The 22,092-nt window shown below is 42.9% G+C and overlaps 1 protein-coding gene across 3 annotated transcripts in view; it reads right to left on the bottom strand.

Annotated features, from left to right (window-relative positions):
* The window catches only part of PCDH1 (protocadherin 1), a 188,942-nt gene extending 168,019 nt beyond the window's left edge, over positions 1 to 20,923 (bottom strand). The window contains exon 1 of one of the 3 annotated variants that reach the window (XM_066590562.1): positions 20,544 to 20,923. In XM_066590562.1, the coding sequence (XP_066446659.1) occupies positions 20,544 to 20,598 (55 nt within the window). In that variant the 5' untranslated portion in view covers positions 20,599 to 20,923. The remainder of the gene's footprint in view (positions 1 to 20,543) is intronic. The other 2 variants (XM_066590567.1, XM_066590568.1) reach the window with 2 other exon arrangements.
* Between the last annotated feature and the right edge of the window lie 1,169 nt (positions 20,924 to 22,092).

Below are 22,092 nucleotides of genomic sequence, written 5' to 3'. Positions count from 1 at the left end.
GTAAAAAAAAAAGTCAGTTTCTAGAGAAGTCACTAACAAAAAAAAAACACTATCTTGCAGCAATCTTCAGTTTTCTTGCCCATAAACTCTCCACTGTTGGTGGTGCATTAGTTGGCATGCTCATTTTATAGGTCTCAAATCCAAACATTTGTATGCAACACATATGGATGTCCACTTAAAACCCCAAAACACACTTTTTGGTTAATTAGCTTATTAATTCTAGTCTGAATGTATGTACTTTGCAAGCAGTTTAAGGAAAAGGAAGAGAATGATCATGGGCCGAACTATCCATCCATCAGTACCCTTCCCCATTTCAACTAAATCCAGTGCTGTCTGACAACACCTTATCTCCAGTGAAGATAAACCAATCAGATGTTGAAATTTGACATGCCCAATTTTTCCCCCGCCATTAGCCAACCAGGGAAAGTCAGGATGTCCCCTATATACATAATTGGTGTGTTTGATTGACTTTAGTGTGTATGGAAGTCTAAGGAGAGACCTTAGTCTAAGGCGCGTTAGGTAGCTGCTTCGTGGGCTTGCGCGTGGGAGGGCCCACCAGCAATGTACGGCCCTACCTCCCCAGTGATTGCCACACACAATATGCTCACAAGGATGCACTCATCACAACCTGCTCATTTCTGCGCAGGCAGTACAGCCCATTCCTCCATCTCAACGGACTGCACTGAGAGGGGAAGAGGGCCAAGAAGTTGTACACTTACCATACTTATGCTGTGAGGAGTTGCAGCATTTGATGTTTTTTTTATGAGGTTCTGCTGGCCAAAGTTCTTAGCATGGGAGTTGTGGGGGGGGTTAGGGAAAAAAAAAAATAGCCAAATAGCAATACATTTTTGGGGAGCCCCTATATTTTGCCACAGGGCACCATCATTTCTATTATGCCCCCACGTATATCTGTAATGAATGCTTCCAAGTGATGCAATTTGTTGCCCATAGACTCCCATGTTGGAAAACCATAAATTGTGTATCCTAAAGCTTTAGGGTTCTTAATAAAATTCGATCAGGTAAAGGTTGGCCACATCTATATAATCTATTCTTCCACTGCCATAATCAATTCTTTACCTTACCAAGGAGGCTGTATCATACTGGCTTCCCAGTAGCTGATAAAAGGAAACATCTGTATGATGGTTGAACGATTTCACAGGCTTGGGTGGACCTCTTCTAGGCACTCTAAAGTAATGTAAAATGTTTGGCTCTTGATTTCTATTGAACTGGCCAAAGACTATATGAATGTATGTAAAGACATTACACTGGGCTAGGAAAAAGAATCACGGATTTAGAAAAAAAAACAAAAAACTTGCGCTATAAAAATATAAAACACATGCTACATTAGCTCCTGTTGAGGAATAGATCATATAACCTTAAAATGGGACATTTTCCATTTGTTCTTCCTTCGGCAGGACTTTCCATATGAGGCTTATAAGACGCCCACCATGCTACTGCAAAACAACATTATCCTAGTAGGAATTCGGCTTTGTTTGAGAGATGGTTGGAAACATTTCAAAAGAGTTTTGAACACCTTTTCCCAATGAAGCAGGAATAAATATTTGAGCAGATCTGAAGCTGCCGTCATACAAAAGACTTGACTATTACAGTGCGATAAATGGCAGACCAAGTGGGTAAAGGCCCAACTCTCATAGCACAAGCTGGTATAAAAGCCAACACAGAGGGGTCAAAACCTACAACGCACATAATAAAAAGCCAATTAACAGGATTTAGGAGTGAATGATGTTTCTTTTTCAACAGTGTCCACAGATTACATTGTTCAGGCTGCCACGTGACTCAGTCTTTTACCTCGGGAAGCCTGAGGAGCAATTCAAGATGTCAACATGACAGGTTAATGGCGAAAACTGAAAAACAAAAGACTGTTTATGTAGCCAGGCCTCGGTTTTGAAAGACAGTTCAATGGAAATTCATTCTAAATCCTTATAAAAAGTCATAGTACTGGAAATCAACAATAGAAAACATCAGGGGAAGGAGGGTTGTAGTCTAGATGCTCAATATTGAGCTTATTATGTGATGTTCAACTATGCAGCCCGGTTCAAATATGAAGGTCCATATAAAAAATGACCAGGGCCTGATTATTACTGCAAAATCTAACCATAAAGTTTCTAAGCCCAAACATAAAATATGCAACATTTCCTAATAAAGGGAGCTGCCTAGGGTGCTCTTTGTAGGGACTGCTGTAGGAGAGTCCAGTCGAGACTGCTGGAGTCTGTCCCGCGGCGATTCTGAAATGTCAATTTTTAAATCGACGTGTATCTGCATCGTCAGTGCATCATTCTCTGCACTGCAACACATCCGCAGTGCATCTGAGACAGGTACGGAGGTGTGTGTGTGTAGGGAAGGGGGGGGGGGGGGGGGGGGGGGAGAGAAACTGAGCTCGAATGCAGGTGTGAAGGCAACCTTAAGGTGCTTCTACATGAAATAATTATCGTTCGTATTCCCGTAATCCAGAGAGAATCTGAATGATTGGTCAGTGTAAATGCACGCCCCGACTGAACTACAGACGAAGAGACCTTCACTTCTCGCTCATCATTCAGTTTCTGCACGCAGATCACCCCGTGTAAAAGCAGCTTTAGTTTGTCTTGTCTACCAAGGTCTACTTCGTTTTTGAGGGCAAGTGAATAATTTAAGACATTTAGGCCGCCTGCAGAAGGCCGTGTTGGATCCGGCTGCGAGAGAGCAGTGTGGCACTCACCTCCTTCCACGGCTCCGGCTCTTTGATGTGCCGGCAGCCGGCGCATGCGCAGAACGGAGCTGGCGGCCGGGGAGTGAGATTTCTGTGTGGGGCTCTGCGAGCCCCGCACAGAAGTAGAGCATGCCGCGATTTGTTTGCCGCGCAAAATTTCACGCGGCCAAATCGTGGCCGTCTGCCTTGGATTGCGTTTGTTAACGCAATCCTATGGCAGCTTCCACGGGAGGAAATTCCGCGGGAAATCCCGAAGTGGAATTTCTGCCCGTCTGCAGGCGGCCTTAGGGGGAGAAAAGGCACCCTTATAAGTGCAAAAACAAAAAACACAAGTTTCTCAGAAATTATATTACAAAGTTTTGTTTCTTTTTTGTTTGTTTTTTACAGCTGCACCATTTCTGAAAAGTTTGCAGAATATGCAGTGTCTAAATAGATTTTCACTGTTTGACTAGAACGGCCTAAAAACATGCAAGCAGAAAAGAAAAAAAATCTAACAAAACCCACAAAAGCTTCATTACAGCAAACATCTTGGCCTAATGCCACCACACAAGTTGTTAATGTTCTAACACCTCAGCCAGTTACTTTTGTAGATAAGTTTCAGGTTGACCGAAGTCCACTTTAAATCAGTCACAGCAGTCTCGCTTACTGAAGTATGTGGTCACAACAATATCCAAAGGATTTAGAAGGGCTTTGGCAGTGTTTAAGTGAAATACCCTTGGATAAAACTTGTAGCAGAGTCCTCGATATGACCTTGGTTGTAAATGTCTCCTCTAGTACAGAGACTTAGGCATTTCTAAATGACTATGGAGGGTAAGAAAGGAAAAAAAAACCTACCAGGTATTTCTATAATTCAAGCTGTTGTAATAGCTGAACCAGTTCACAGGTTGCTAGCGAAAGACAGCTATTGGGAAACGTCTTTGTAGTTCCCCATCTTGGCCCAATTGTGGACAGTAGGTGGTCTTTACATAATCCAAGTATACCAGGCACCATTAAGATAAAATTATGGCCAAGCGCAGCACTGGTGTCTAGTAGACATGTTCTCCTTATGTTTGCACAAGTTTACCTCCCACAATAATCAATAGCTGTGTGAAGGGAAACCATGTATTCACTCAATTCAAGTTTCATAAGTTTTGGAATAGAGTATCCCGATACCTTGACGTATGCTAAAAAGGTCACACTTGGCAGGAGTTTCTTCAATTTTGTCCTACTCATATATTAGGCTGAAGTGTCAAGATCTTTCATGCCACATACTGTACACAGAATGTAGACGAGAAACATGATGCTAACAGAGGCTTAAAAGTCTTGAAAGAGTGCTTAAGTACTTAAAAGTTGGCAAAAGTAGCGAAAAAAGTTAGAACATTTTTACACCTAAACTAAATATTCAAAAAAGAAACCCGAAAACTTCAGTACTAACATGCTTAACAGTATAGGGAGCCTTCCAGCCGTCAAAATGGACCAAAGCAGTGGTAATTTCTGATGACAGGCACAGAAGTGGTGCATCTGGGTGACGGCACTGACCTTTGACAATATAGTCAGCGCTTCAGAACTTGCTTAGAGAAGGCTGACAGGGAAGTTGGTTCTGCTTCCCATCTTCACTCTGCACTCTTGCCAATCTTCACTTTTGTCATTTTAGGAAAACTTAATGGAGCCAGAAGATCTAACTCCGCAGAAAGTTTGACAATCTTGTAACTAATCTCGTGTGCAGAGTGTTCTTTCCATTACAAATTACTAATTATCCATGCTGATAGAATGAAAATATATGCCTAGCACTTAGTACCCATGTAAGGGGCTATCCACAAGGTGTTAGCCTGTATGACATTACCAGCCCAAAGTCAGCCTCTACGCATAGGAAATAATGAAGGGTAAGCCCCGCCTCCTTCACAGGTCCTAAAAAGTCCCTAGCAGCTCTGCAGGATATAAGAGACTTGGTAACTGCATTACTGGGAGAGTCAAGGAAGTGTGGGGTACTAATACAGTGGCTGAGAAGGATCACCATTTCTGTGTTGGGCCTGATTTCAGAATCATCATCCCAGATGACCGAGGAACCCAGCATTTGCAACAGTGGAACTTTGGGCGCTGTGTGGAGTCTGCTGGTATGGTGGAGCATTGAAGGGGATACAAGTGTTGGAGCAAACTGGCCTGGGGTAGTGGACTGAGTAAACGAAGATTGATTAGGTGATATCTATTTTTTCCTCTTGTACCCTACGAACTGTAAGTGAGGTCGATCTCCATAGAGACAGTGGGTGTGTACAAAAGAACTGAATCAGTGTAACAGGCCTGTTATATAAATTTATACAGGAACGCTACAAGGGCCATTGCTTGCAGGTGACGGACAGAGGCTACTGCGATATATCAAAGTGAACTATAGTAGGAAGGTTTATTATACTGTGATCAGTGAGTGGAACCTTTTCTCAGGAGTACTGTGACTTATACCTGTCCACTATACATTTCCATGTTATAGAACACATATTTGCATAAAAAAGCCAATATTGTTTTCCCAATGCTGCTTTTATTGCTGTTTAAAGTTTAGTAATAGGGAGGCAGCATTAGCCCGCTATCAAGCGAAAGCCAAATTGCTTGTTTATTTTCATACTGGGACTCATTTCAATTCAGTCTTCAAAAAGAAACTGTGTTTAGTTTTGGTACTCCGTGGTCTGCATCGTATTCCTGTGACCCAAGTCACATACCACTTTCGACACCCATACACAGACAAATCTCTGCCAGACATGTCAATTTTGGCAGGATCAGCCTAAAATCTAATATGTATGGGGGCCAGCCAACTCTCCCCAATGGCAAATCTCAGGATAATGGATGGGGCCTGTTGGATTTCAGCATGTCCAACCCCTGTTCCCACTGGAGATAAACTAGCAGTAGCTTATTTTGATTCCCAGTGCACAGAAATAAGTATGTATGTTCAGCTGAGCATGCACATTTATGGGGGAGACACATGAACAAGACAGGATTTTGGATCAGGGGATTTTTTTCCAAATAGTCTTACATCTAAGGACTAAGGCTGTGTTAACAGTGTTTGAGGGGTTCTCTGGACTTTTACTACTGATGACCCATCTTCAGGATAAGTCCTCAATAGTTGGTCGGTAGGGTTTTCCCACTCGGGATCCCTGTCAATCAGCTGATAACCATACCCGCAGAGTGTGTGTGCAGTGCTGGAAACAGCACTATCAACATTACAGTATATACTGTGCCTGACTTGGTTTAGCAGGCACAGCTCCCATTGAATGCAGTACAAACTGGGCAGTTACAATGTTGACCAACTGTTTCCAGTACTGCAAGTATTGTCTGCAGGCCTGCTAATTTACTATTGATGGCCTAGTCTCAGGATAGGTCATTAATAGTTGAAGGACAAGCCCTTTAAACTCTCCAGTCTAGCGTAGTGTCCGAGTCCTCCAAAACTGAATTCACACAGAACCCCCAAGATAAAGCCATAGACAGGGTACACGTTGAGAAACCAACAAGGTCTCTGAGGCTTCCCCTCCTCTGGCATCTGTGCTGGACAAAAATGGAAAACTTCTCAAATGGAAACCTTATTAGTTTTTGTTTAAGCAAAACCAGTTTCATTTTGAGGTTCCATCGGAATTCTGTTTTCGGGGATTTGAAAGTAACCCCAGCACTGAGTGTTTAATGGTGTGTGAACACAACCAAACCACCCCCTGATGTTTTGTGCCCATTTGACTTACTGTAAAATTAACTCACCCTTTTGAATCAGTCAAATGAGCATCTTTAAGTTATAGACAGGGAAGGCCTAGTTCAATAGCTAGCGACAGCTTAAAGGGGTTGTCCCGCGCCGAAACGGGTTTTTTTTTTTCAATAGCCCCCCCGTTCGGCGCGAGACAAACCCGATGCAGGGGGTTTAAAAAAAACAAAACAAAAAACAACGGATAGTACTTATCCGAATCCCCGCGCTCCGGTGACTTCTTACTTACCTTGCGAAGATGGCCGCCCGGATCTTCACCCACGGTGGACCGCAGGTCTTCTCCGATGGTGCACCATGGGCTCTGTGCGTTCCATTGCCGATTCCAGCCTCCTGATGGGCTGGAATCGGCACACGTGACGGGGCGGAGCTACGAGGAGCAGCTCTCCGGCACGAGCGGCCCCATTCAGAAGGGAGAAGACCGGACTGCGCAAGCGCGTCTAATCGGGCGATTAGACGCTGAAATTAGACGGCTCCATGGAGACGAGGACGCTAGCAACGGAACAGGTAAGTGAATAACTTCTGTATGGCTCATAATTAATGCACAATGTACATTACAAAGTGCATTAATATGGCCATACAGAAGTGCTGAACCCCACTTGCTTTCGCGGGACAACCCCTTTAAGAGAGCAAGACTAAGGCCCAAGAAATCTGGCCATGATTCACGGCCCGATATTGCGCTCACCTGTGGGAAGTTAGGCTAAGAAATGACTAGTTCCAGAACTAGGTTTGGAAATAAACTATTGAGACATACTGTTGTATTAAGTGGAGCCCATTTAGGACCTTCAGCAATTCGCTAGGGCAGAAAACAGCTACAAAAGGGTCTCTCTGGATAACCTGGCCTCTTGGTGCATTACATAGCTATACTATGAATTATGGGAATGGAAAGTGTGTAATGCCTTAGTACCCCCTGTGGGCATCAAAAAGCCATATTTGTTGTAGAATCAGGAATTGTGTGTGTGTGGGGTGGGGGTGAGGTGGGGAGGGGAGTTACGATTTACGCCAGAAATTAGTGTAAATTATGCCAGAAATTTACACCAGGCCAGACCTGGCATATGCATTTCTGTATAGGCTTATGGCGGTGCTGGGATGAGCTTAAAGGGGTTGTTCCGCGCCGAAACGTTTTTTTTTTTTTTTTAACCCCCCCCCCCCCCCCCCCCCCCGTTCGGCGCGAGACAACCCCGATGCAGGGGTTAAAAAAAACAAACGGAGAGTGCTTACCTGAATCCCGGCGGTCCGGCGTCTTCATACTTACCTGCTGAAGATGGCCGCCGGGGTCTGCTCCCTCCGTGGACCGCAGCTCTTCTGTGCGGTCCATTGCCGATTCCAGCCTCCTGATTGGCTGGAATCGGCACGTGACAGGGCGGAGCTACACGGAGCCGGCATTGTGCACGAGCGGCTCCATTGAAGAGAGCAGAAGACCCGGACTGCGCAAGCGCGGCTAATTTGGCCATCGGAGGGCGAAAATTAGTCGGCTCCATGGGAACGAGGACGCTAGCAATGGAGCAGGTAAGTAAAAAACTTTTTAGAACTTCTGTATGGCTCATAATTAATGCACAATGTACATTACAAAGTGCATTAATATGGCCATACAGAAGTGTATAGACCCACTTGCTGCCGCGGGACAACCCCTTTAATACATGAAGATGCATGTGCCACTATTAGGTGCATCGTGTGTTAGGGAAATTTGGACTTTGTAAATTCCCCCCACTGCCCTTTAAGGATCTGTAGGCAGATTACAATACAGACATCAGTCCACTAACAGTAGAATTAATACGTAATGGAAGCATGAGCTCCTATAATACCAACAATAACAGAAAATACAACACAAGCCTACGAGAAGAACATCTATTAAGGACACAGCTGGGACAATATTAACAGTATATAACATCACCAAGTGTCCACCACCATTAGCATCAAATTGTATTGTAGACCATACATATGTGGAGCAGGGCAGAAAATGCAAGACCTTCAATGGCCATGAGAAGCAAACACACAGTTCCCTGTATTAGCACTTATCAGAAGTTGATTCAACAGAGGATTACATTCTTTGGAAATAACCGGCGCCTGTGCTGCATAGCAGGACTTTAAATTCATGTAATGGACTGGTGAGGGTGAAAGGTCTGATCTTCATTGCATGACAATAAAACAAAAAAGTCATTGTCTGGGATTGAAAGATCAATCACCACTCACCTTCAAGCTGGACTGGTCTAAACAGTGTTAATTCCAGAAGTTACCAGTCCACCTTGAGAAAGCTCCTGGAAGAAGGAGTGTTTTTGTAACTGTCTATTCAAGAGATCTGGGCTACAGGCCCATTATTAGATAACAAGGCCAAGAAAAAAAAATCTCAAAGGTTGCAGAGACATGGATAATAGATAAAATAAAAAAATTGGTAAAGACTTCTAGAATGGTTTAACATTTATGTGTAAAGGCCCATTTACACGGAGCGATGATCGCTCAAACAACAGTTTGAGTGAAAGCTTTGAGCAATCATTTTGCATAAACTATTAAGTAGCTACTTAAGAGCAATTAAGTGTGCAAATGAAGCCTTAAGGCCCATTTACACGAAGCAATGAGCACTAAAAAACAATAAATAAATGGCAATAGTTTTAGCGATAATTGCTACGTCCAAATGTGCGCCCATCGTGCACTGCTAGCTGATCGTTAAATTCAGTCCAACCTAAAAATTGTCAGTCAGCCTTATCAGCAGTTCTCCGCAGGTGGTGCTGATAGCATTTTTCCTCCTTGAAGAAGAAAGGATCTGTATGTAGATAAGAGTCCTCGGGCTTTTAACTGCTTTCAGCGAAGGCTTCATTTGCACACTTAATTGCTCTTAAGTAGCTGAGTAGCTACTTAATCGTTTATGCAAAATGATCGCTCAAAGCTGTCACTCAAACTGTCGTTTGAGCAATCGGGCCGTGTAAATGGACCTTTAGCTGAAAGCTGTTAATAGCCCGAGGGCTCTTATCAGCTTTCAGTTCTTTTGTTCTCGAGCGGAATACCATGCTATCAGCACTACCCGTAGACAACTGCTGATAAGGCTGAACAGGGATTTTTTGGTTGGACTGAATTTAACGATCAGCTAGCAGTGCCCGAAAAGTGCATGATGGCCGTGCGTTTAGAGGCAATGATCGCTCAAACGATTGCTTTTTAGTGATTTTTGAGCGATTGTCGCTCCATGTAAATGGGCCTTTAAACTTCAGCACTATAAGCACACTTACATACACCTTTATGCTGGCCACACAAATCCTACATGTAGACAGTGGTCACCCCGATCTACAGGGTCCTTTTACATGGGCCAATTGTTAGGGATGAGTGTTCCTCCAAAAACACTTGTTCACCTAACCATCAGCTGACCATTGAGTAAGTTCATTCGTTGGCTGATTGGGAGGTGTACAGCCTGCCTTATGGGGACAAATAATCGTAGCACTGATTGCTCATCCGCATAAGCCGATTCTCAGCGCAGGTCAAAGAAAAAACGAGCACCGATCAACATGCTTGTTACATCCAACCAACAATTTTGCTCATGTAAAGGGCCATTAAGCCATTTTTGAAGCGCAAGTCATGGGGTATATACATAGTATTATCAGGAAGGTATATTTTAATGTAGTCTATTAGAATTCAGGATATTTTTGATGAACCAACTGGATAATGGGGTCACCATTAACGGCATCTAACCCTTTATAGATGGCACAGCAGGAAACACCCTTGACTATCTCAGTCTTCCAGCATTATAGCAGAAGTGACGTCATAAGCATATCAATGGACTACCTATATAGTCCTTTACGAAAAGGGTTTGACCAGGATTAAAAGAAAAAATAAAAGAAATTGCCATTTCTTTCCAGAAACAGTATTCTTCCACCTGAAATAGCAGAAAACCTATAGACACTTATTTACAGTATGCCCACACAGGGTGCAGAGGTTGTTCATCTTCCAAGATTGCATGGCATAGGAAAACATCTGTAGAGTTTACGGTAGCAGCATAGTTGGTGAGATTTTGCCAGATGCATAGTGTATAAAACCAAATCTGCAAGTACAGTAACAGATTTGTTGCAAGCAGGGGTGTAACTATAGAGGATGCAGGGGATGCGGTTGCACCCGGGCCCAGGGGCCTTAGGGGGCCCATAAGGCCTCTCTTCTCCATATAGGGAACCCAGTACTATAAGTAAAGCATTATAGTTGGGGGCCCTGTTACAAGTTTTGCATCGGGGCCCAGAAGCTTCAAGTTACGCCTCTGGTTGCAAGGTTTGCACATAATCTGTGTGGACATACCTCTTCCCGAAAAGGTGAAGAGGGTTTTTTTTTTTTAGTCCTAGACTACCCCTTTCATACAGAGTTAAAGAAATAAATGGTTTAACAAAGACCATTCAGCTAAAGGCCTACAAGAAATTTCAGGTTTCGCACCATTGACCTGGATTTCTGTCCACCAATGCCAGGATTTAAAGACTGTTGGGTGGGATTGGGTCCGAGTATTCTTTTGGAAACTAAATAGGTGACTTTTGAAATAAGTCATCAAGGGCTTTATGAAGATCCACCACTCAACAGTTGAACAGAGGAGGTTGTGCAACTAAAAACTATCTACAGTAATAAAAATCAACTACAGAGAAAAGGTTAAAGGAAGCCATCTAAAAACAGTCAGCTGGGTTGAGTCCTTACAGACTCCTTAGCTACGGCCATCGCTAAAGAGGTTCTAGTAATAAGAGTTAATACCCAGCAATTGAAGGTTCCATTTTCAATTGGAAGCACGTACGTATATAAAGTTATAGCCTCTGACCGCAACCAATGTCTTCCAACACCTTCTAAAAATACTTTGTTGAAGGAAGTCTAAGTATTGATCATTACAGATCTAAAAGACATAAAAAAGGTAGAAACTTAAGTCATAAAATTTGTCCAGACGTTTTATGGCTGCAGATTTTGCCAGGTCTTCACACAAACAGATATTTTCTCTAAAAGATGGCCACAAAATAACCTGCATCACTCAATAACGACTATGACACAGCTACTGGGTTTATCAGTCTTTTCAATGCCACCTTCTTGGAGTCGGGATACTTTTATCTACAGTCAGCGGCACATTCTCAAGGCCACATTACAAGACACAGTACACTGACGAGGTTTAATGATAATTCACATATAAAGAGAGGGAGGAAGAGGACAAATCAGAAAGAAAGGCTATAGAAAAAAAATAAATATATGTTTTTCAAATGTTTATTGCCCTTTTAGAAACGTCCCCACCACCGTAATGCAGCAAACAGGAGTAGAGTTCTGTCTAAGATGGGTTAACCACTTTGATGCCAATATGTTGACAGGCTCTCCACCTAGCGTCAAAGCAGGGCTCTGTTTCTATGGTAACGTCTTACAAAGTCTCTCTTGCCGTATAGCCCCAGAGACCACTGCTTCGCAATGGCCAGCTTCTATACAATCCCGATCAATACGTTCTATAGTCTCCTCTTTCTCTCCGAATGTATATTCATCACAGAATCGCTACATTCGTAAATACGTCATTCTGTGATACGCGTTAACCAATGCACTCAAGTCAAAAGAGCTGGCTGTAGAGAAGGGGGCATCGTACATTCCATCCATAACACAAGTTATGGATATACCCACCAACCCAATTTAGGGTTGCGGTTGCAGATATGAAAGGCAAAAGAGAAAGGTTCTCAAAAACAGACTAATGGCTTGTGCCTGAAAAGCTAGCCATAGATACAAGGAGCCTGAAATGCAAAATGAAGAAGTGACTTTGCAGCCGTGGAATGACTAGTCAAGCTCGAAGAGAAAGGGTTACATGGAAATTAATGAATTGTTCCATGCATCACTTAAATGCGCATCGTACTTCAATGTTCAATACAGTCTTAACATTTGAACATTATGGAGATGAATGAGGAGGGTCGTCATGGCTAAAAAAGGTACTCAAGAGCAACAACTCCATTGCATCTACATACAGAAAATCAAGTTACGCGAATACCTTTAGTCATACGAGCAAAGACATAACATAGGAGTTTAATCCTCCTAGTCTAATAACCTCTCGATTTTTCATCAAATCACACTGCTCATGACAAGCATTCATCAGTCCTTCCTTCAGCATGTGATTAGTCCGTCAATGACAGGTCACATTTGTTCGTCGTTCAATAAAGCCATACCATTTAATGGCAGGAAACAATGGCAACAGTTCACGCAATGCAGTCTGTGCACAACACACACGCCGAATGACCAAGAACATCTATTTAGAAGAACTAATGCACCAACTACTCCGAACGACATCCAGCAATGTAGATTACATTCCCTCCAAGAAGTGGTTTAACGTGTTCTACACCAAAAGCTCCTCGATAGGTTCCTTCTACTATAAGGAAAAAGCTGAAATACATTATGACCATTGTGTAACAAAGCCTAGCAGCTGTCAAAGATTATAATCTCAAATTTAAGCGAAGTATACAGAAAACCTCAAGTTTCCATCAAGCACTAAAAGTCCATGATCTTCACGAGAAGTCATTCCGATTTTCACAGGCATTCATCAAAGTGTTAAAATGGCCTTTTAGTTACACCTGACACTTCGAGCACATAGGCCGCCTGAAGGCATCGCAATAGGAGTCTCAGAGCAGGAAATCCCAGTATCATTGCAGGTTACGGCTTGCACATACGTGGGGTCTGTTACCAAAACAAATTACATGTATTCTACAGCCTAGACAGGATGGTTGCTTGGAGGCCCAGAGAATAGATGAACGTGAAGTTATAGTGAACTTCAACACTTTTTGAAAGATGGTCTTTCCCAAAACAATTTTAATCCTAAATTTTAGCTCCAAATTCGGCCACATCGTGAGAAGAACCAATGAATTCTAAAGACACTTGAGGCTGTTACATGGGCCAACGATCAGCTGTGAGTGTTCATTCACCCAATCATTGCCCTACGTGAAGGAGCAAACCCTCGTTCAAGTGATTGCATATTTTATGCAGCACCAAATACCATGGTCATCAGAAGAGCAACTCACCAGGTCAACAGGGAATGGCTTGACTACAATGATGAAATCATACGGGACACAAAAGGGATGAACTAACGATTATTCATCCCCCCCCCCCCCCATATAGTTTGTATTCACCTAGTCGAAGACCTTTTAAATAAGTGCAGATATTGATCAACGATTATGTGGCTCGAATTGAGCCATGATCCAAGGGTCCTTTGAAACGAGCCTATTCTCGTTTGAACGAGCAAGTGACGTCACCACTAACTCATTCGCACTCGTCCAGCCTGTTTAGACAGGCAAATGGATCGTTGGCTTGTTTAAACAAGAATAGTTCGGAAACGTTCAGTCTCTGTATAAACAAAAGACTGATTACTGTTTAAACCGAGAAGCGAACAAGACAACGATGATTATGCCTTCATAAAAAGGAGGAACGTAGGCATTGGGTTACGTTTAGACTGATTGACCATCCTTCACTTTTGCTTGTTTGAACAATACGTCTAAAAGCATCCTAAGGCCCTCAAGGCCTGAAGATCATCTAAGGTTTATGGCAGTGTCCCATTATTCCCCCAATGGCAGAACGTGGAAGACAAAAAAAAAATATGGATCAGGCCACTTGATTTCAACATGCCCAATTATTTTGTTCGCAGAATAGACAAGCTGCCGTAAGGTGTCCCACAGTGGCTTACTCCCCCATTCAGGATACATTCAACATTCCGATGAGTTGAGCTTGTATAGGGGTGTCTGGAAAAACATCTGTCGGCCAAAGGAATGCTTGGCGGACTGCTATCTGATGTAGATGGTCAACTTTGTGGGAAAAAAAAGATGTAACGTCAACAGACATGAATGCTACATCAGAAATCATAAACATGCCAAAAGATAACCCTGAAAACCCAGACAGAAGACCTGAATAGTGTTTATGAAAGCCTCTAATGGTCACCAGGAATGAAGTGTAGAGCTTAGGAACCACCAACTCAATCCGGGAGCTAATAGACATCCACCAGAACATGTAGTCTTCACACATTATACCACTCCAAGCCCTATGGATAAATCTCCTAACTCAAATCTGATTTATTCCAGACAATTACAATGCCCCCGAAAAGTGAAATACTGCGAGATATATTTACGCTCACACAATTAGGTTTTCTTTCCTACGGGGAAAAACATAGGAAAGGCGATAAAAACCTGTCAACATATTTCTCATTAAGACAATACAAATGTGAGGAGTTAGGTAAAGCTGTGATAACATTTGCTTTAGCAACAGATTCTTGACAAAAGGGTCTTCAACTGGTTGGAGATGTCACTTCGGTGTAAGACCACCAGGCCATCTGTCATTTACGAGGTCCATACCTTTTGGTCTGGCAGGAATCACACAGGAAGGATCAATTTGTACAGAAGGACACATTTGTTGTGGCAAATTCAACGCCTTCTAGAAAAAACACCCAAAGCCATCACTATGGGGCTCCAAGGCTCCTGCATTTACCAAGACGCCATTGTAGACTTCAGAAATGTAGCTTTTTGCAGGCGTAGACTACATAAAGAAAAAGAACCTGTCGCTTCTGGGGATAAGCGAGTTAAATCAGCATTCCCCATCGCTTATTTGAAATGCACGTTTTATGGGATTCTTCTCCTCTCATTTACGTTCAGCTCTCAGCAAACATCTGTTTTTAAAATGGTCAAACGGCTACGGTTTTACAACGCCTGACGTTTATTCTCATAAATGTAAAAAAAAAAAAAGGTTGTTGTCTGGGCGATCACTTGCAAATGTAATAGGATTTTCAAGACAGAACTTGAAAGAATTATTGCATGTTTAATGTTCCTCTTGTGTGCTACTGACAGCCTGTACATTAAAACCGTAGAACCGCCTTAAATGATGTTTCTCGCTTGGCTTCACTTACGTGGATGAGAGATTTAGAAAACCTATAACAATATATAGGTGTATTATGTTGTCAGATCTCTGCCTCTATATACTGTACAAGGCTGCTACCCACCTGTTCTATGACTCTACACTGCCTCTAGTGGCCGTCGGAGAGAATGCATGATACCCCAACTACTATCAACATGAAAATGGAAAAAGCAGCTCAGGAAGGGGAAAAAATAATCAGAATCTTGTAATTATAAGTTCCATACGTCTTACGGCAATCTCCGCTACACTAGGGCGTACAATGCAAGTTAGCAAAAACGATGTAATAGTTAGATTTATGGACAGTGGTGGCGGCAAAAAAAGGGTTAAAAACCCATAACGGATATGTATATATTTTTTATAACTAAAAGCATGCACGATTTATGTTGCAAACTGCTCTGCAAGCTATTGCTTTCTGTTATCCAAACACATTCGGATGCATTTAAACAAACATCATAGATGTAGCAAATAACGAATCTACTCAGAATACAAACACTTTAGAAAGAGTCGATTAATAGAACGTAGCTCATATAGGAGCAAACGCTACTAATATTACATAAGGCTATAGAATAAAGCATTCCCAAACGTCAGAACGTGCAACAGAAAGCATCCAGACTGTTTGTGGCGTTGGAGAATATGCCATTACCGACTAGGCATAATACCTAAATGACGGCTTTGAATAAATCAGCCAGGTCCTTTTTCAACACAGGTCCTCGGTAACAATACAGCAAAGCACTTTGCAATATCATGGAACATGTAACTGATGAGGATATCTGGCATTGATTGCATTCAGTGGTATGGTAGGAGCAGATTAACAGGGTGCACTTAGCGATACATAGACAAATGGGCTGCATATATGACGGCGGGGATAATAGAACGGATCGAGTACGAGAGAACTAAGGAAGAATAAAAGCAACTTCTCTCTGGCGTTTCGCCGCATCCATACTATATATTTTTCCATAAAACGGAGAAATACAATTTTTATCTATTTTTATGGGACTCGCCTCTCCCGGTATATTGGAAGAGCGGTCTATAAATCTGGATGACTCAAAGCGTTCTTCGCGAGGAAGAGTTAAAGGCGAAAAAAAAAAAGCCTTAGCTTCCGCACAACTGCATTATAGGAAGTCAGCTCCTACCATCCATTAGAACAGTACTTTAACACTGTGCATACTGTTCAATTACATACATAATCACGCTTCATTTTAGGAGATTCTCCATACCGTGCTGACGACTGCCTTCTGGCATTATGCACAGAGAAGAAAAAAAAAAAAACACCCGCAGATCATGAAATAGTGTATGACGGAGGAGAAAAATACACAGCTTCAAGAGCAAGCAAATGGTATACACTGGCAGCCATCAATGCAGCAGCTGTTCTTGGGTTATGACAAATACATAGATATTGTCTGGCCTCCGGTTTTGCACAAATGGAGAAGAGAAAAGAGAAAATCTACTGACAAGTGTAAATGAATGATTAGATCATTGATCCGCATGCAACCGTGGGGGTGAGGCGGATGATCTAGGGTTAAAAGCAAGACTACATAACGGACGATTTAACACATATTCACTATGGTCTACATTGACACAACAAGTGTTAAGTGGATCTCCCATCACCGACTCCAAAGTCTTATCTTAGTAATCGCCCAGTCCCTTCTGATGCGAAAATGCGTAGTTTACTTTCAAATCCAAGCCCATCAATCCCATCCCTGCCATTATCCCTGTAGTTTATAGCGCTCCGATATATCCCAATGGATTAAGCAGCGACGTATACTATCGTGCATTAACATATACGGAGAGGACCTATATTCCTACAGCTTTTGAAAAGGCATCTTTAATGGCAAATAATCCTCTTTGCTTTATTCTCCAGGCAGAGAGAATACAATTGGCGTGCCCCGATTAGCTAGCCTCTCTAATACAGTCTGACTTTTACTGCTGCGAAGCACAAGTAGAATGGTGTATGTAGTCAGTGGGTAACTGCAAGACGAACGAAGAGTCATCGTCTACCGGAATTCAGTATTTGGTCAGGGGCTCAATCAACCCCCACCCCAAATAAGCCTTATTCTTTTCACGCCCATGTAGACTGCTATTAAGAGGGGAAAACCCGGCAGCAGCATAGAAAAGAGCAAACAGGCTTATGAATTCTTATGGCACTTGGATCCGCTTGGTGTTAAGCACCTTAAGTGTTAAACCTGCGTGGTTCATTTAGGGGAAAAAAAAAAAAAGAAGATCTTCTCAAATCAATACTTGCTGCGCTCCGCAGTTCTCTCCTGCATTGTATTCAGTCAACATCTACGTATTAAAAAAAAAAAGCCAAATATCAAAAAGGAATAATAAACATCCAGTCGTCATCGCCTGGAAAACACAGCAAGACTTGATCCTCAGCATCTAATTTCCTAGACGAGCGCAGGAGATTGGGCGATAGGTAGAGGGGATTGCCAGGTCTACAGAGTCTGCAGCTGAGCCAGACATTCATTAAAACCAAGAGGAATTGTGACACTGTGCCCAGAGAAGATGTATGGTATTGTGTACGTACACAAAAAGGTGTGACCTATGCCGCTGACCGGTGTGCCAGCCAACACTTTAATCTCTTTTGCCATGTTAAGAATGCCACCATGGCTCATAGTTACTTTAATACAAGCCTTCTGTAAAAGGCAGAAAGTGTTAACCTGCATGGCCACAGATGGGCATTCTAGGGTATAAGCAGGTGAGAAGATCTAATCTGGGATGGGAAAGGGTAAAAACACAGCAAGGGGCATAGACTTCATGAGCAGCAGTGTGATCTAGCAGCAAGAACAGGTGTTGTATATTGCACTCCTCAGCAATACTTGGGGTTAAAGAGCAAAAATTTCCCATAAGCTACACAAAAAGAAAATATATACAAACAGCATGCACAAAATAGGTGCTGAATAAAAATAGGTAGGATCTGCTAATTATTGCAGGTCAGCATTAAAAAAAATTATATATATATATATATATAATATCTATCTCCATACATTAGGATAGACTGCAGTTGTTATAATGGGATAATAAGCGCCTATTCTTGCAGTAAACCCAGCAGAACAATGATTGATCCAATTAGGCGATCCACTAATTTCCCAATAAGATTAACCCTCCACATATAGAATTTAAGGGCTGTAACTACAAAAATGGCCGTAAATCACCAAATAAGCGCAAGAAGCATCGCTCCATGATAAATCAACTACTGCTGCACTTTTTATGGGAGGTGGAGGGAGTGCTGCTGCTCGTTGTCCATATGCTTTACTGACCCTTTAATTCACAAATTTGTGTTATGTCCACATATTCATTACCTTTTATAGAAGAATGGCATCAGATCAGATGCCTTCTCTTAAGTGCCAAGTCATAGGAACTGTTTATTGCAGCCAGACTGGCTTATTTTAATGGCATTCGCTGATTAAATAAGTCTCTTGGCCAAGTTGCCAGTGGGTAATGTAAGGATTGTTTTAAATACAGAGAGATGGGCATAAAACATCTGATATTACACAGCAGCTTGTCCATTAAATTGACAGTGGGGAGGGGGAGAGAGGAGGGAAAAAAAAAAGTTGCATTGCCAATAGTTAAAGGTTGGAATAGTGGTAGTGGTCTTCCAGGTCTACGTAAATAGGGGACCAGGTATACTCTTTACAAAATATATAGCCATGCATGTTACAGGGTCCCACTCAGATGATCCCAGCTGGATCAGTGCTCTCAGGACACCTGCAGGCTTCTCTGTAAAGTATCTTGCAATGAATGTGCAGTTGCATTCACTGCCACCGGGAGTGCAAAGCCAGGGCAGCATTAGACTCTATATACCGGCTCAATGTGTAATATTAAAGCTGCCAATACCTCTCTGTACCCCCATGCCCCCGACCCATGTCTATAGACCTTTACATAGAGTTTAATGAGCTGTACACCAATGCCAGTGAGCCCCCAGCTACGCAGTGCCATACATACCGCCTGTGTATATAGCACAGCCCTGTAAGGAGTATACAGCTGGATGTGATTGCTCTCAGTAAGAGAAACAAAATAATCTTGTAGATACAATACCTTTGAATGGCCATAAAAAGATGTTACAGCAAGAAAACCCATTGACTAATAAACATCTATCTGATATCCTCAGCTATGTCAGTTCATTCCTATATACACATTTGAAAAGCAAACCCCCTTTTCTCCCACAGACCTCCCCATAATGGACATCTATGTAGAATTAGGCAATGGTCAGCTTCCCCATGTCAGTCCCTCCAGAATCTCCTCATAGCCCCCCTCCTTTCCATAGAACAGGGGGTACCGATTGGCACCGTTACAACACATATAGAGTGGGTTCGAATCTGACTCAATCTACATGCAGTTTGCATGTTCTCCCCATATTTGTGGGGGATTCCACCCACACTCCATAAACATACTGATAGGTTAATTGGCTTCCCATGAAGCTGGCCCTAGTATTCATGTGCTTAAGATAGGCAACAGCCTCACCGGAGACAGGGATGGATGGAAATTAACACAAATCTCTGTACTGCGCTGCGGAATAGGTTCTCACTACATGAATAATGGATACATAATCTATAATCCACATTACCTGCTGGGGTGTAGTCTTGCTTTACAGATTCCTCAGTGTGGGGAATCTCCATACCCTGATGTACTAAGAGTGCTGTTTTATAACCACTATCTCCTATAACAGTGCAATGGGCTCTGTGTGCAAAGCTCTGCAGACTACAAGTAACATGGTTTCTCCCCATTACTGATTCACCCCAAAGTGTAGAATTCTAGGGAGAGGGGTGGAAGCTGCTGCCTTCACAAGGCTCCCCATAATCTACATAATCTCCAGCAGTGAAAGGGTTCCACTCAGTCAGTAGCTCTGTGTTGCTGGAAGTCTCCACTTGTATTGCATAGGATTTTATGTAAAAGCATCAACTGTTCTGCACTTTTCTCTCCAAATAAAAACCTGGAACCTCTCTTTTATCACATCCACACCACTATTGCTATGTATGGTTGACCCATCTATAAGCCCCCATATGGGGTTGACGCCCTAAAACATCTTAGGGTGCTGCTGGGTGAGGTTTCCCCCTTAATCCTCAAGCTTCCCTCTATACAGAGTGCAGTCAGCTGTTTGCATAAACATCTCTGGATACATTGTATCAAACGTCTCTGGATACATTGTATCAATCATCTTCCTGCTACCATCACACATTCATAGCACCCTAAAAAAAAACACATCTTTGGGTTTCCAACCCCATCCCCACACTGACCAAGGGTGGTAGCAGTCTGAGGGCTCCTTACCTGGCTCCCCAGCTTTCCTCCAGCCTCCTCCACCTTCTTCTTCCCGACTCCTCATCGCTGCTCTTCCCAGGTCTCTGTCACATCCACACGGACAAGTCCCAGAGAAATGAGCGATAGAAATCACAGCAGCCCTCCCAGCAAGAGAAGAATAACGAGAAGAGGCGAGAAGTTGTGCAGCTGCAGCCCCCTCCTCCCCAGCACTCCTGGAGGTAGTTCCGCAGTTGGATGCAGGGAGCTCCCCTTGGATGGAGCAGAGGACCGGCAGAGCAGCGTCCCGGTGTGTGGCTGTATGTGTATGAGCTGAGATCTCTCCTCTCTGCCTCCAGTCTCTCTACACTGGAGGAGGAGCTCCTGATTCTTATCACATCCAGCACTCAGCATCCAGTCCTTGTGTCTCTCCAATGCAAAGCTGCTGCTGCTGTGTGCTTGTTGCATGCCTCAACTCTGCAAATGGGGAGGGGGGAGCTAACCCCTCCTCCTTCACTACTTTCTTGAGGGGGGGTAGACACTATGATTGTCATAGGAGAAAGAAAAAAATCACTCATTGCAATATTTTAAGGGTGTCACAGATTCTGTGATCTTATGAGTGGAAAATGCCAGATGGTTATCAGCTACAGTACGCATGGAATGATGTATGGCAGTGATATTGTGTATCATGATCGCATACAGAGATCATGGTTACACAAAAAAAGGGATACGGATCAAGTCGGGTGGCTGGGAGAATTTATTGGGGAGTGATACAATATAAATTGCACGAGAGGGGTGGAGGATGGAACGTAAAGGGGGTCTTTAATGTAAGCTTTGTTCACATTTGTATTAGGAAGCTTCTTCGTAGATTAGGTCTGAAAATGAGGAAAAAAATAGCGCAGCAAGGTCCTTTTGTGTTTGGTTGTATTCCGTATTTATGTTTCACCGAAGAAAGGTAGATGTGAACAGAGCCTGATGTGTATGGGGGCAGCAGAGGGCTTCTGATATTGGTTGTTTTCTTTAAAGGGGTATTCCTATCTTGGCATGACAAGCCCTCTGCTTCTGGCAACTTGTCGGAAACAGCCAAGCGTTTCGGTCCAGCACTGTTACGTAGTTCGTATTGAAGCGAATGAGAGCTAAGGAAACAGTGTTGCACAGCGCACTACGCTGTTTCCCTAACTTCCTGAGTTACAGAAATGGCGTAGTGCGCTGTGCTACTCTGTTTCTGTAACTCCAATTCACACGGCGGCTGTTTTTACAGTTACTGACGACCAGGTGGCCAGTGACTATGGTAGCAGTTTGCCTTCTTGGTTATGATAAGCCAAGATGGGAATACCCCTTTAAAGGGGACTTCTAAACTATACTAAAACAGTAATCCTGGCAGGCAATGGTTAAAAATAAAAAAATTAGGACTTATTCACATGAGCGATATTTTCTCAAATATGAAATCCATTCTTTTGAATTGTCCGCGGGGAACGCAGTGTACGGTTTCCATAGACTTACTATTGAAAGCACAGCCCCCCCCCCCCCCCTGTCCACGAGCGGAGAATCATAGCGATTCTCCGCTCGCGGGATTTAAATT

Source organism: Eleutherodactylus coqui, chromosome 2 (assembly GCF_035609145.1).
Source record: "Eleutherodactylus coqui strain aEleCoq1 chromosome 2, aEleCoq1.hap1, whole genome shotgun sequence".
Taxonomy (NCBI): Eukaryota; Metazoa; Chordata; class Amphibia; order Anura; family Eleutherodactylidae; genus Eleutherodactylus; species Eleutherodactylus coqui.
The sequence above is the reverse complement of the archived record's forward strand: the minus strand, read 5'-3'. Positions and strand labels throughout refer to the sequence as shown.